The following is a 16193-nucleotide window of genomic DNA, read 5'->3' as shown; positions in this document are numbered from 1 at the left end:
ATTAAAAAATTGCAAAACTAAATGCTTACTCGAATCAGAGAGCAAATAATATGTCTATGTGTGTATATGTGTATATAGTATATTAATATTATATTTATTCCGAATGATTTTTATACAAAGTAAAGCACATGTCTATTTTGCATAACTTATTTAATAAAATGCACAGTATTTACATTTTACATAAGATACGTTTCTTTCATTTAGCAACTGTCTGAAACTATATCCCCATTTCGCAATTTAGCCAACGAATAATTATTAATTACGCACATAGATGTTATACTTATCTAAACATCACACTGGCAATTCGTTTACGATTATTAATTACATTTCTTTATAAACTACCAGTATACTTTGTACATTACCATAATATTTACATATAAAAAACGTACAAAATTGAAAATATAATTTCATTATTTCTTCAAAAAATTCGGGATATGTAATCACCTAGAAAAAGGCTGTAGAAAATGTATGCTAGCTATGTTGCAAATATATAAAATTTTTGAAATCGCTTTGAAAGATGAATCGCATTATCTATTCTTTTTCTTTGGACTATATAGTAATGAAGAATATGAAAGACCAGCCGTTGCAACTATAACGCATAATTCTATCATCTGACGTCATATGCTTAATTAATTATTTTCCTGCTTTCCTTTTTTTTAATTTAATATCTTTGATTTGTAATTTAAAAATTGTGCGTTTAAATTACTACCTTTACATTTTTTTAATTAATTTTGTTTCATTCGTTTTTAGTATTTTAATATTAAATGATTAATATGTACTAATCATGCTCAAGAAAATTTAATTTGCATGTAGAATACCCTATTTACTATACACATATAGTCTCTGCAGAAATATGCATAAATGCGTTATAGTGAAAACGATCATACTAAATGCTATTACGTATTTATTGTTATATTGAGCGTATCTTGAGGTCCTGACGGAATGTAACAAGTTGTGCTATCTTTTATATATTATTTGTATCAAAATAAGATTCTTTAAGAATACTACTGTCGTCTGTGCGAAGAATTGACATTTTTCAGACTTTGCAAAAATTATGCTGCAGCATTTGGAACTTTCATACTTTGTAAAATTTGTGCGGCAGAAAATAGTTATTCTGTTATTTAGAAAATTGTATAAAGAGCTCTGGATTCGTATATCCATGGAATGTTACGATTCAATAAAAAACTGTAAATGCTAGAAAATTTACAAATATCCAAAAAGTACACTTCGAATTTCGCTTCATATATAAATGTGCTTATTGTTATTTATACTATTTCATTCTCTCCTTTTTTTCTTCTTAGAAACTTTCAAACAAACGATCAACAGATATCAATTAAATTTGAAAATGATAAATATTTCAAACGCATATAACAATCAACAATAATTAAATGGAAACAATTTTCATAATATAATCACTTAAAAGTATTCATTAATGAAAAACAATGCAAAAATAGCCCTACGAATTTTTCTAGTAGTATCTTAGAAACGTTCTCTGTGAGGACGCATCGAAATTGTACAACAGAAACAAAATGGATCGAAGAAGTAGTGGAAATCCAAAATGTCACTGACATCAGTTTAATCAGTGGAGCAATTGGGTAGGGGCTAGGGTGGGCCTTGCTCCCTATCATTCAAACCTTTTGAGATTTTAAGATCCTAAGCTTCAAAAATTCAAAATATCAGAATTTGAAAACACTGGAATTTCAAAATATTAACCACTTGATACTATTAGTAAATCTAAGTTGTCTGATCCATCGTAGTTACGCCAATGACTGCAACGTTAAGGTGTTTTGCCTGTAGATGAATGTATAGCACCGTACAAGTGACTCGCGTGCTTGCAACACTTTTCCAAAACTTTATACCACATGTATCGTATAAATTTTTACAATTGTCATATCTACAATTCTACCATTCTATATTTATCCTTCCTCCTGTTTTCTAACTTAACAAAAATTTAACCATATATTTTAATGAGATTCCAATAATAAACGTCAACGTTGTTCAATCAATAAAAATAAAAAAGAAGGCAAATTAAATTTAAATTTCTCGATTCATTCACGCTTTTATGTTGAAAACTATAAGCACTAAACTGTTTGTGCAGATTATTATAGTTTTCTTGTCAATGAGATATTGTTCTTCCTAAAACGACAAGCACATTGAATGTGAAGCGTGGCTTAGAGTTCTAGTTCCTCAGCAGTGCGAGAAAGTCTGTGATTATCGATACGTCTGCGCTGACTACGTCTAACTGCATCTGCTCTTCGGTAAGGTTCCGATCTAAGCCCAAGAAGAATGTCTTCCAGTGCACCGTTGTAAACCTCGTCCTGCTGCAACAATTTCTTCTCCTGGACCAGTCTTGTTTTATTTTTCAATTCATTTATCACAGCATCCTGTAGAAAATCATATAATATTTATTAATTATTTGTTCGTTAATAAAATGGTACAACATAAGTGATCAAATAACAAAAATTAATTTTAGAAATATTATACATTAGGTATCATTGTTGATACTGGGAATATTTAATTCGATAAATATTTTAAGAAAAACAAATTCTGAAATGAAAACACTGAATTAGTACATACGTATCTTATGATAATAGTTTCATTTATGGATTTTTGTGTTACCTATAATTAATGTTATATAAGTCCGGCTTAATATTCTATTTAATTGCTATTTCGTTAATTCATATGCATCTAACTTATAAGACTTTTGGCAGTAGCATAGGAAAGTGCATTGGCGTAACTAGGTAGGGCCTAGGGTGAAATTTCACAATTCCAAGAAAAATTCCAAAATTTAAAAAAAAATTAAAATACCAGAATTGCAAGATTTTTAAATTCTAAAATTCTAAGATCCTCCCAGAAAATCTTATCTTAATAAAAAAAATTATGTATCTATAATTTATTACGTGAAATTATGAAAAAGAAAAATTAATTGATATTAGTTGGTAAAATTAAGGGACCTCTTTTACCTCATACCGAAATCCTAGTTACGCCAATGAGAAAGTGATAATAGAGGACTTCTCTCAGGCAACATCAATGCAAGCTCTAGAACACATGCCGATGCATTTTTTAATTTTTTGTTAATGATATGAATCAAGTGAATATACCATCATATTAAGAAAACAGTTCTTTAAAAACGTGAATGTATTAAAAAAATTCTATCTTTAAAAATTCATAGTATCTTCAATCATTCAAATTTTTGCGCCATTTATTAATTGCATTTTAAATCCTGAGAGGCGGGAGAAATGTAAATAAAATTTTAAGGGTGCCAAATTAATTTAAATCTTAATTTATATAATACAAAATAAATTTCTATTAAATATTACTATTTTTGGGCAATAATTACAAAGCAGTATAGAAAATAAGTATTATAATAAAAATATATGAAAGAACCGTTTTCAAATGTGGTTTAAAGTGTATCCAATAAATGCCTGGATAAAAAGCTAAACCTACATGTGTGTTGTCTAAATGCAGTGTATATGTGCGAATAGCACTTGCCAAAAATATGTCATTAGAAGGAAGTGAGTGAGGAGAGACTTACATGTTGTGAATTGTTTTCTATATTGTTACGTTCTGAGCTCCAGTTCATTAAGATGCCGATGTAACAGACTCTTGTTCGTGTTACAGCAAAATTTCGGTGACTTTAAATCCAAATAAATATGTAACAAATAAGAAAAACAGACGTTTGTGAGATACTTTGTCTGTTCTTGAAACGGAAAATAGAGCATTTCTTGTAATAACGAGAAATCATAATTATTTGATAATCCCCGCAAAATTATATCATGCTATCTCACAACATGCAGCGAAAACAAAGACTTTGAAAAATTACAGTAAACTCACTAGGTGTGTACAAAAATTCATTTAAAGGGGAACTCGCTTAACTGGCAATATACAAAGGCGGCGATATACCGAGAGTTTACTGTAATTTTCTCACGAGCAGTTTTTCAATTAGAAAAATTATTTCCCAACAAATTATACATATATATATTTTTATGTCTTTCCTCCCTTAGTATTGACAATTTAAAAAAAAAAAAAAAAATGAAAAAAAAATTATTGGCATGAATTATTTTAGTGATAGTTGATGTTCTTTTTTATTTTGTTTCGTATGAATAATTTAGAAATGTTAAGTGTCAAGATTTGCAAGCTTTTAATAAATAATCAGCCATGCAAAATAATTGAGAAATAAGCATGTACATAAAGCATGTATGTTTGACATTACACATATTGTAAGTACAAACGTTAAGGAAAAATTAAAGAATTTTTATATTACACGGTGATTATTTTTTCTTTTCTTTTGTAAATTATAAGGAAATGTCTATTTAATACTATCTAATTTATTTACACACTGGATTATATAATGGATCTAATATTCATATTTTTGTTGCAAGGGCATGCATATTGAATGTTTTGTTTATAAATTGATTTGGAATAAAAAGTAAAAAGTAATATTTTAAGAAACACTTGTGGAGTTTATAGCATTGATGTTGAGAGAAAGAAAGGAAGTGGGAATTTAAAAATATATGAAATAATTAAATTTAAGTTTGTCCTAATCCACCCTCGAAAAAATTCTAGTCACACCGATGATAATAACTTAAAATTTTACTAAAAATACTTTTCCGAGTTTTGAAGATATTAAAGAAATTAATATATTTTAGTAAACACAAAATTGAAATAAAATAACAATTGAAAGAGTAAGAGTAGAGTCTGCTAAATGCAATAAAATAAATGGAAATTTAATAAATAAGCATATAATAAAAAAAATATCAAGATGCGAGTACTGTATTCATAAACATAGAAATAAATTTTTAAAATCAAGCTTGTTAAATGCATAGCGTGCATAACTTAGGTAAATATAATTGATTCTTCCCAAAATAAGCGAAAAAAATAAATGAATAAATATAGTATACCTGCTGCTTCTTCTGATTTATTTTATTTCGTTTAATTACATCTTCTGAAGCGTTCAAAGCTTCTGCAGCAGCAGCTTCTAATCTGCGACGCTGTTCATTTTCTTGATCCGCAGCCTAAATAACATATATTTTTTAATTTTATTAATTATACTTATTAAATACTAAACATTTTACCCATGACGTTTGTTTATTAATCTTTAATTAACTAATCAATAAATAATTAAATTCAACAAATGGCTATGCCTGTTCAATAATTTACCTTAAATGCCCTTGCGAATCTAACAAGAAGCGAGAAGAATGTATTAGCATCGGCCTGTCTGGGGCTTTCTCCAAAAAATTCAACGCATTCCCTGAATGCTTCACCAGCAGCGCGAGCATCTGATTTTAGACGTCGCAACTTTTCTTCGGAGTTATTCAAGAAATCTCGCAGTACCGTGTTATGTTTCTCTTTACCACGAAGTTCGAATTCTTTCCTAACAAGATCCATACCCTTTTCCAGCTCGTGGACATCTGTAGTTATATTTTCTAAGGAGACTGAAATTAATAAATGAAAGAAAAAATTGATTTCATTTCTGAGGGCTAAAGGGGGGAGGAGAATTGTTAAAAGTGATTATTTATTATTTAGTATGTCATAATTCATATCTGTCAATCTCTAGTAAATGTTATTAATTTTACCTGTCGCTGCTTTGTCAATATACATAAGCTCGGATTCAAAATTAATCAATTCCGGAAACTTGACACGTATGGTTGCTACAATATAATGTAAAAGGCACATCCTCTTATCGGTGGACTTGGTATCGAGTAATGTGTCTAAACTCTGAAGTTTGAATCCATAAGCAGGACCACGTTTACTGCTGTTCAAGTAATTCCCAAAGGCAAGAATGATCTCTAACACTGCCCTTAATTTCTTCGAACTTTTAACCGTACTTGACGCAGATATTACAGCGTGTATTTGCGGAGTAATCAGATGTAAATTATCGAAAAAGTTTCCTATATAATTCATGATAGACAACTTGGTCGATATTCTTTCCACTTTACCCAACTGCATCAGAAACTTGTCTTCTTCTGTCAGAAGGTTAACGTTCTTCTTTTCAATAATATACTCCCTGTATGCCTTAATCTGCAACGTAATAAGATTGTAATTAAGTATCATAATTTTCAACAGGCTTGCACGCGAAATTGCCCACCGGGCAGTCGGGTGCTTGCGCGATTATCGCGATACCAGTAATTACGTCCGCGGGCAATCTCAAGTGCCCATACTCATTTTAATACTTGTTATGAATGCCCGCTTAAGTTTCATAGTGAAACAAGTACCTCTTGATCCGTGGGAACCATGCGCTGCAGTAGCTCCACATTTTCCAGCGAAAGTATCTTCAAATCAAGTGCGTTCACGGCCATGATAACTTTCTCTACAGGCATTTCCATTTTTCTTCGAGATATAGCTACAAGTGTAATAAAGCCAAACGTATAATCGCATAATTTTATATAAAGCAAAGAAGTGTTATAATTTCATATTGAACATTGTACCAATATTTCGTAGTCTGGTGTGCTCCAAAAGAGACACATTTTCTGGTTTTTTGAATCTTTTACTAGGGAAGCTTTGAAGACCGTCAATTTCATTGGTGCCATTGGCAACGTGCCCACCCATTCCAATCTTAAACCGCTCTTCGAAATCGGAGAAGTCTATGTAATTGTGCAGTCGGTCGTCGTCCAATTCGTTGAAGATTGTGCCTCGAACTTGATTCGGCTTCAGGGCAATCCAATTCAACGTTGGAAGTTTATATTTCGTTTGGACCTATAAATGAGGAACGAAGAACGTTTGTACAATTATCTACAATGTAGGGTTTCCTTACTCAATAATTATAAAGATATTTACCTTTCGTTTAATAGTCATCGCTCCGTCCGGTGCCTGCATCATGCCCGCGGGTGGCGGAGGTATAGGGGCAGGTGGTGGTAACTTGTGATCGCCTGGTGAAAGAGGCGCCATAGGAGGTGGAGGAGGGCAGGGAGGAGGAGGTGGCGGAGGTGGTGCAGGGGCAGGTGGAGGAGGTTGCGCCATTATCGGCGACGGAGTCGAATTCATTGTAGAGGACGTGATATTATCCGAGCTGCTCATTGGACTCGTTGCAGATCCATTTCGAAGATTGGCTATTTAATTATATTGAAAATATTATTCATTAATTTTCTACAACAGGCAGTATTTTTAGCTAATACTTCTGGCTAGTAAAGGGTCCAAGCCTAAATATCAAAATGTTGAGAAACGTACCGGTGGAACCTTTAGTAAGAGTGCCGGTAAGAGTCTCCAGTTCAATAATTTTGTTTTCTAGAACGCTCTGCCTTCGAGCGGAATCCTGTTTCTGCCTCTTCAGAGCTGTGAGTTCCTCTTCGGCCAGTCGACGAGCCTCCACAGCCTCCGCGTATTCTACTTTCAACGCGCCCAATTCAGTCTCTAGTTCGGCTAACTTAGCCAGGGATTCTCTTTCCAGTTCTGCCATTCTATCGTGCGCCTAATATCCCAACAGGTGTGAAATAAATATACCAAGTTATATGCTAGTATAAATGAAATTTTTTTAATTATTTAAAGAATGACACGACACACTTACGTGGCCAAGTTCATCTTCTAATTCAGCTACTTTTTCTAACGCGGCAGTCTTGGTTTCGCTGTCCTCCATCAAGGCAGCTACGTCGAACACATTATCCAGATACGCAGAAATTTGAACCTAGGGGATCATTAAGTCAAAATCAACACGATTCTTAAAACTTTTCTTTCAAATACAGACCATTGACACCTTGTATTGTTATCATATGTATATGTACAATTAAGAACAAATGTAACATATTTTATGTTTTTCAATATTAGCATTCAAAATTATCGTTTTACTTGACACAAGACAGATTCAATTTATTAATATTGAAAGAAACAAATAAATCAATTAAAATTGATCGAATTGGCTTGGAAAAAGAACAAAAACGTGTGATGATTTAATTTATGTTTGTACAGTTGAGTGCAACGTAGACTTCTCCTGGATAATATTTTCAGCACGGATGGCGTCATAAGACGTCGAACCTGACAAATACGACGAACGAGTCAAGGGTTCAAAATGTAAACTTAAATATTTCAAAAATACATATATACGCGAATAATGGGGTATATTTTCTTCTAGACCATCATTTTCTCTATGGAAGTCTATCATCTTGATACGAACGGTGATTCACTAACCTGGAGGTCTTCGCTCTCGGTATGCCTAAGTTTCTCGAGATATTCATCTAATCCAAGCTTGGTAAACTCGTACTGCAGGTGTACTCTGAAATTCATGTCCTCGACCGAGTGAACAACGATGTTCACGAACTGCATACAAGCGACCATGAATTCTATGTGAAAACTATCGTATTGGGTGAAGTATGCCATCAGCGTTGTGAATCTTCGCCTTTCCGAGCACACTTCCTTGAAGTTATCGAACGCGGACAGAATAATCTCGTGTCCACCCTTCACAAGACAGATAGCGGCTAACAATTCCAACACTAGAGCCTTCGTTCTAAAGAAAAAGAAAAAAAAAAAGTATTTTTCTCAATTTAAACATCATAGAAATAGAAATTAATTTTTCTCACGTTTTTTACCTTAAACTTTTGTGCATCAAACTAAGAGCGATGCAGTTAATTGCTTCTCGATGTTGTATGACCATATTAAAACCGTACTGGAAAAAATTCATTAAACCAAATAAGGCTTTGTTTTAATTTTTGGAATTTGGGAATTCTAGAAGTTTGAGTGAAATTTTTATCCTGAAATCTCTATAACTATCAAGTTAGTGGACGTTACAAACGAAACGTTAAACCAGCTTCTAAATGGGAAGGGTTAATAGTACCAGTAGTCCTTGTACTAATTCTTCTACATACACAGATTTCATACCTTGTTATTCATGATGGCACGCATGCACAGTATGCAAACGTGAATGTCATCCTTCGCTTCGCCCATATTTAGACGTGCCACGTGCCTGGATCTCCTTTTAACACCAGGACTATCCTTGAGCTCGTGGATTGGTGGCCTGAGACAGCCGTTATTTAAGGGTGAGGTGTCACCAGGACCAGCTACAATAAAAAAAAAAAAAAAATCAAATTATTAAATGCAACTTTCAAAATTTCAAAACTTCAAAAATCAACACTTCATATGTAGTTCTGAAAATGAAAACTAACAAAATTATTTTTATACACAATTTTAATGATACTGTTATTAATCAAAATTACCAGTTTGTAATTTCTCTTCAGAACTGGCATGCGATTCCAGGAGACGTTGTTCGTGTCTCATCATGAGTAACCTGAAGCTGAGGTAGTCTATGAGGGCATCAAGCCCCTGATTTTCTTCGTCCAGGAACTCCCTTACCCACCTGAAACATGATTTATTTTACAGAATAGATTATTTCAAATTTTTTAAATACAATATAAGAAAACTTACTCAATGTGATTCGTGCGTAAAGAGATCTCCAAATCCCTTAATACCTGCGTCGACGTCGATTCTCCGACCATTTTTCTTTTCTGAAAGAACGTGAGAAAACGATACGTCTGTATAATGATTAGTATCCGTTGTTCCAAGTTTCTCACGCGAAAAACGAACAGAAAATAAACGGACTTTTTCTTGTACAAAAACCAAACAAGTACAGTCAACCCTTCTAACACGAATACATAATTCGGTCTCTCTTAAGCGAAACCTTATTTGTTCAGAATCGTGTTTAAAGGGTTGAGTGCATATAATATTTAAAAGCGTATTTTTCCCGTTAACTGTACCAATTGAAACAATTAGAGAACCGCTTACAATACGCTATTCTGTTCCAATTCGCGTTACAACAGAAAAGGGACGAAAATACGAACACATAAGGAATATGCGTGAAATAATGTAAATTCAACATACTCGATGGCTTCGTGACGCTTTCGGATCTAGATACGTTCGTAATTTTGCTAAGTAATGTGATGGTGGATCTTTTGCTTGTACCCTTTCCTGAAAAGAAAAAAAAAATAATAATAATATTATTAATATTATTGGAAGATTTATAACTAGAGCCAGCCCTGACACTGGATTTCTGGAATTTTTTATTTTGAAATTTTGGGAAACTTGGGGATTCTGGAATTAAAAAAATCAGGGATTTATAACAGAGCCTCCTGGAAAGTGGGGCCTGGGGTTGCAGACCCTCTCAGACCTCCTCTTAATCACCTTAATTAGGCACTGACGATATTAGTAAGTCATGGAAAAAAATTTGTTGAACCTCCTATTAGATAATTATGATTGTGCCACTGTTCGAATTAATTTCATAGATACGTATTTCAAGTGTACACGATACATGAAATTGTTCGATCCTTTGAAGGGACGCGTATTTCGAGCTACAGCGAGGATTGAAGCGAACGCCTTTGTAATCAGGGTGTGTGCAATTCCACACTCGGTGGTTTTAATGGGCAAGGCACTATGGTAGCTTCCTCATTGGCGTAACTAGGATTTTTGTATGGGGTGATATGGATCCTTTAGCTTTAAAGTATCAAATGTTTCATACTGTTTAATTCTAATTTAATTGTTTACAATAAAAATATTTATTTTTGCTAAGATAAAATCTTACGAGAGGATATTAAAATTTTAGAATAACGAAACTGGTCCACATTTTATGGGGATCTAACCTACTCTAAACCCTGTCTACTTACGCTACTGAACTCCTACACAAGCACACCGTAGAACAATATCCCACGGTTTTCCTAAATGCGTGTCTGGCTGCGTGAATGCGTGCCTGTGCCACTAATTTGGCTAATTTCACGCATGTGGGTTCATTCTTCGGATACACTTTCATCTCGCGTGTACAGTTCTCAAAGGATCATCGTTACTTCTCTGTAATTCACACATGGAACGCGAAACGGTAAATTCCTTTCAAAGCTACCTCTCATCCTGGTCATTACTATAAACGTTGATTCAACGTTGTGTCATTTTAATTGATACCGTTGCCAGACCAAATGTTTATTGCTAAGATGTTCCATAATTAATGAACAAGAACGTACAAATTCTTAATTAAAAAAAAAAAAAAAATTATGTTGAATTTCAGAAATTATTTTAAAAAATTCGAAGCTGTGTCCTGACCACGTGTGTACACGTTCCTCTGGTGAAGTAGGGATGCTGTACTTTTTTGTGGCCCGCTTTCTTGTATCGTATAATAGCACGGCTTGCATTACATCCGTGTCGTGTTACCCACATGCCCTACAGGCGTATTCAAAAATCGGGACGGGCCATCGATGACCCCAACAGGCAACCCTATCGCCTCAAGAATATCCTATTTCATCAACAGATTCTGGTGCAACGGCATCTCAGAGGTGGATAGAACTGGCAGAAAGTATCTATTTATTTATTGAAAGCTTCACCTAGGATCATTGGAGTGACTGGATTTTTTTTGAGACGAGACAGGGCCGTAGTTTTTAAATTTGGGGGTATTTTAAAATTCTAAGTTTTAGAATTCTGGAATTTTTTATTTTGAAATTCTGAGGAATTTATTGGAGTGACTGGATTTTTTTGGGACGAGACAGGGCCGTAGTTTTTAAATTTGGGGGTATTTTAAAATTCTAAGTTTTAGAATTCTGGAATTTTTTATTTTGAAATTCTGAGGAATTTATTGGAGTGACTGGATTTTTTTGGGACGAGACAGGGCCGTATTTTTAAATTTGGGGGTATTTTAAAATTCTAAGTTTTAGAATTCTGGAATTTTTTATTTTGAAATCCTGAGGAATTTGGGGATTCTGGATTTTTTTATTTCGAAATTCTGGGGAATTTAGGGATTCCGGATTTTCAAAAATCAGGGATTTTAGAATTGATAAATTTTAAAATCTTAAAATTTTTAAATGATAAAATGAAGGGTGGGTCTGGCCCCTAGTTACATTAATATCCGAGACTCATCCTTGCAATAAAAGAATTGTTAACAACCACGTATCCTCAATTCAGACGACTCGTCAAATCCATTTTATACTTTCCACCATTCTTTCTAGCTCACAATGAGAAAAGGGAGCGATTTCCACTCGAGACGAGTTCCACCCTAACTGCTTGGCTCTTCTCTGTTTAACGAGGCAAGTGGTCCACCTAAACCGCAAAAACCTTGCCTGAACTCTTTACAGGGACCCTTTTGTAGCTTTTTCTTCCGCTATTCCGGAACAGAGAACTGACTTAATGCATGCGATAAACCATTTGGCTGCAGGAAGCTTTTCAAAAGATTCCCCCTTACGTTCACGTTTAATAATATTATTTCAGCTACCATCGTTATCCTCAACATTATTATGAAATTTGTACACCAATTAATTCCATTATGATCAAGTAAATATTTGTTGTTTAATTAATTATACACATAATATAGTTTATATTTTTTTCGATCACGGTAATTATAATAATATTTCAAATTTATCATACTAAAAGATACTTTTATTGTTAATATTCTTCTCGCTCCTATAGCAATAAATTTTTAATTTTCATATAAATTTAATTCTGACCACGTAATAAATAAGCATATCATTTTTTTAATGGAAGATTTGGTACCGTACGGACAAAATGATTGATTAAACGAAATAAGTCGAGGAAGGATCGTGGGACGATTTATAAAGCACGGGTCGTGGACCCGCATTCATTGGTCGGCGAGGAATTGAACGAATACGAAGCGGGCAAAGATCTCAGAATAAGATGATTAACAATAAGTTCGTCAAGTTAAAGGCCGATTACGTCATTCTTATGATTCGTTACAATGCCAGTCTGGTATCAATTTCGCGAAGAAACATTTGTGAATGACAGTATGAAAAATTTCACGTACCGTACGATGTACTTTCATTCAAGAGTTCATTGTACTTTTTCAGTTTAATTATTATACGGTTGGAGAAGTTCATATTTTCATGGCATTATACATGTGTATATAGAGAACATTCGACGATATAAATTTTAAAAATTTTGCTTTGAAATTTAATTTCTAAATTTTATACAAAGCTGCTGTTAATGGATGCTGCATACTTACTTGATCGCATATGATGTCCCATTTTTTCTCGTTGTCGTACTGCTTCAAAAGTTTTGCCTTGTCCGGAGGTAAATCCATTGAAGCCTGAAACGCACAAAAAGATCCAAGTTTCACTTTAATGTCTGAGCGTGTATGATACCGAGCCATGTACCATGACTCTCTTTTCTCTTCTTTTTATTCTGTTTCTTGGCAAATAAAAGCAGCCTGCAAAACACAACGGTGATTCAGGAATAATTCATAGGAAATAATTAACTTGTTTCCCTTTGCCTTATAAGAACAATGAAAATTGTCTTTATAATTGTTGGAAAATTGTTGTAAATATTTGTAAAATAATGTGTATAAATAGCTTTGCGTCAACAATGTACTTTGCGTTATATAACTAGGAATAACTAAAATACTTTATTCTACCTTGAAAAGCTACAATTTTCTGATAAGAATTGCTTGTTATCTTCATTTTACAATAATTAAATCGCTTACTCACAAAATTGCATTTTTTATGATCCTATTTCAGTTGGGTCTAAAAGTAAATTATTTTCAATTTTTAAAGAAAACTAAAGCTTTCGTTCAATAAATATTGCAATTAATTATCGAACCAAAATGAATAAATAATTAATTTCCCTTTGTAGATGGTACACCGCTAATTAGTCGAATATGCAAACGCTGTGATCTCATAGTATCCCTTCTTGTTTGAACTGTCCTCGTTAGGGTAATGCAGTCATCAAAGGTCGTGGTAAAAGAACCGAACAAGTACCTGAGAGCTGCTGACTTTATCGAGTGGCTTTCATTTTCATCGTTTCAATATTTTTAATTTACACACCTGATGAATAAATTACATTAGCTAATAATGTTTACAATCCTACAATCTAAATTTCTTTCCTTCTTTTTCAATATTTAGATACACTTATTAGGTGTAGAAATAAATTCCGTGCTTTATCTTTATTTTTTAAATTATAGTAATTTCAAATATTAAAATAATTCTTATCCTTATCATATTTTCGCGCCAATTTTCAAGTTCATGGAAGCGCGGAAAAATATTCGAATGTAAATGTTCGCGCATGCGCTGTCCCGGTACGGGGCAATCCTAACCTAGACGCGCTTAAAAAATAAAAATAACAAAATAATAATCTCGTAACATAAAATAAAATAGAAATTAAATAGTAGAAATCGGCAACTATAGAAATAACAATGTAATAATATTCTACTCTAACAAAAGTTAAAAATGAATACGAAATTCACCGTCTAGTTGGACGGGTGACTAGTCACCGCCAGTGCACAGCGAGCGTCAGACGTTGAGTGACAGGTTAAAAAAGGGTTTAAAAAAGGAGTAATATTAAAGGCACCGAATTATAACGATACGAGTGAAAACAAAGATCGAACACGTCAGTGATAAAAACGAAGGTTGTGAAAGCTGAGTCAAGAATAATATTCTTAGTTATGATGTATAGGTGGTCGTGGTTAGCGACGAGCATAGTCGACGAATAATTATCAAAGAGCGGATGCGGAAGCCACGAGTGCATGACATCACTACTCGCGATACATATACATTACGCATACGGTGCATCTACTTGAACGGTGAATTGTACGATAACACGATGAACGCGCACCACGCGAAGAATTACATAAATCGCGATTTGTAAACGACCTTCTTGTACAAACTTATACTTTTAATACGTAGGATGAATACGACGCAATTTTAAAAAGTATGTTTACGTATATTTTGTGACTCATAAGCTTCGTTTGAATATCACTGATAAGATGTTCAAATGGAAATAAAGAAAATTGTATTTACCCTGGACAAAATGAATTTGTTCAAAGAAATGTACAGAAAAGAAATGAACTTTCTCTGGATAGGAAAGTAACCGGGTCAATAGGTCAAATCAAGTCATATAGATCTTAAGATAACAATATCATTCGACTAGTTATAGCTTCGGAACGATGACTTTTCCTACGGTTCTTTCCTCGTTAGAGAAAGCAAACGCACGTTCTCGTTCGTTGATCAGAATGAATTACAATTTCCAACGATGCAATAGAAGTTCTACGAAAACTGTACTCCTTTTGCAACAGCTATTTACGCGTTCCCAGTGAATAAAGAAAAGCTGTAATTTTCCGGAGGCGAGGCGATGTTTGCACTGTTACGGTTTCTGATCATTTGGAACAACTCCAGTTTCGTTTCAGTATGTTGAACACTGTTTTTTTCTTTTTACCAATTAATAGAAACTAATTTTTGTCTTTTTGAAATACGATAATAAATTTCATTTTCTACGTTCGAAAACAAACTTTCCAATGATTTAATGTAACATTTCGCAAGAAATTACATGTGTATGTACATAATATTATTATGCAACGAAACTTTTCTTTTTCAAGAATAATTAGTATAATATTTTCCGATATTTACTAATTAATATTTTGATAATAAAAATGCTGTTTCATAAACATTTGAACGGAATTTATAGAATTTTAAAACTAAGGCCAGTCGTGTGCCGCAACGTTCAAACGCCGAGGACTTAACACGCGATATCGCGTGATCGTCACGGAGACACAAAGGTGTTACAGTAGACTGAAACAAAACCAGTGTTACCAGATTCGCCGCGCTGGTCGAGTTAAAAGCTCCTGTTCGTAGCGACGTTCCCCTTAATTCTCAGCGAAGTGCACTTAAAGAAGCAAACAGGTCGTTCAAGCAAAATGTTCCTGGTATCCGAAAGTCAAGTGATCGATAATATGGAGTGACACATCGAAAATTACCCTCCTTGGAAATTGTCGATACCGACTAGTCAGAAAGAAGTCATTTATCATTCGACGTATTAAAAAATATACTAAAAAGAAAAATGGGAAAAATAGAAGAAAAATTTTTTTTTTCTAAAGTTGAAACAAATAAACTCATTAACACCAGAACTATCAAACCAGTCAAAATGACTGGTTTCAAGTTTCTTATTTTAATTTATAAATTTTAATGACGTATTTTTGCTGAAATTATATTGGCTGTTGGATGAAGAATGGATTATATATTTAATTTTCTGAATTATTTTCAACCTAAAAATTAGTTCTACAATTGGAAGATTTCAATTTGATTAATTCCCTTTTTATACCAATTTCAATGACACAAAATTACCATATTTTTTCCTGAAAATAATGTTCTTGGGTACACAAGGGTAGCCTGGCAAAATGACGCTCAGATTCCTAGCATAATAAACGACGAATACTTGGGTTACATTTGCTCCGTATTGCATTACGGGCCGAGGAACCGGACTGTCTCTGAACACCGATGATTGCGAAACGATCT

The 16193-nt window shown here is 33.5% G+C and overlaps 1 protein-coding gene across 3 annotated transcripts in view; it reads right to left on the bottom strand.

Annotated features, from left to right (window-relative positions):
* Positions 1-108: 108 nt before the first annotated feature.
* The window catches only part of Frl (formin-like protein), a 30373-nt gene continuing 14288 nt past the window's right edge, over positions 109-16193 (bottom strand). The window contains exons 2-18 of one of the 3 annotated variants that reach the window (XM_034315270.2): positions 12914-12997; positions 9805-9891; positions 9352-9458; positions 9144-9283; positions 8809-8987; positions 8520-8596; positions 8122-8437; positions 7505-7621; positions 7168-7408; positions 6778-7049; positions 6429-6696; positions 6216-6343; positions 5577-6021; positions 5161-5435; positions 4902-5015; positions 3536-3635; positions 2242-2384 (exon numbers count right to left, since the gene is read on the bottom strand). In XM_034315270.2, coding sequence (XP_034171161.1) covers positions 3561-3635; positions 4902-5015; positions 5161-5435; positions 5577-6021; positions 6216-6343; positions 6429-6696; positions 6778-7049; positions 7168-7408; positions 7505-7621; positions 8122-8437; positions 8520-8596; positions 8809-8987; positions 9144-9283; positions 9352-9458; positions 9805-9891; positions 12914-12997 — 2925 coding nt within the window. In that variant the 3' untranslated portion in view covers positions 2242-2384; positions 3536-3560. Of the gene's footprint in view, positions 2385-3535; positions 3636-4901; positions 5016-5160; positions 5436-5576; positions 6022-6215; positions 6344-6428; positions 6697-6777; positions 7050-7167; positions 7409-7504; positions 7622-8121; positions 8438-8519; positions 8597-8808; positions 8988-9143; positions 9284-9351; positions 9459-9804; positions 9892-12913; positions 12998-16193 lie in introns of all 3 variants that reach the window. The other 2 variants (XM_034315268.2, XM_034315269.2) reach the window with 2 other exon arrangements.

The sequence above is a fragment of the Osmia lignaria genome, chromosome 15 (assembly GCF_051020975.1).
Source record: "Osmia lignaria lignaria isolate PbOS001 chromosome 15, iyOsmLign1, whole genome shotgun sequence".
Classification (NCBI taxonomy): Eukaryota; Metazoa; Arthropoda; class Insecta; order Hymenoptera; family Megachilidae; genus Osmia; species Osmia lignaria.
The sequence above is the reverse complement of the archived record's forward strand: the minus strand, read 5'-3'. Positions and strand labels throughout refer to the sequence as shown.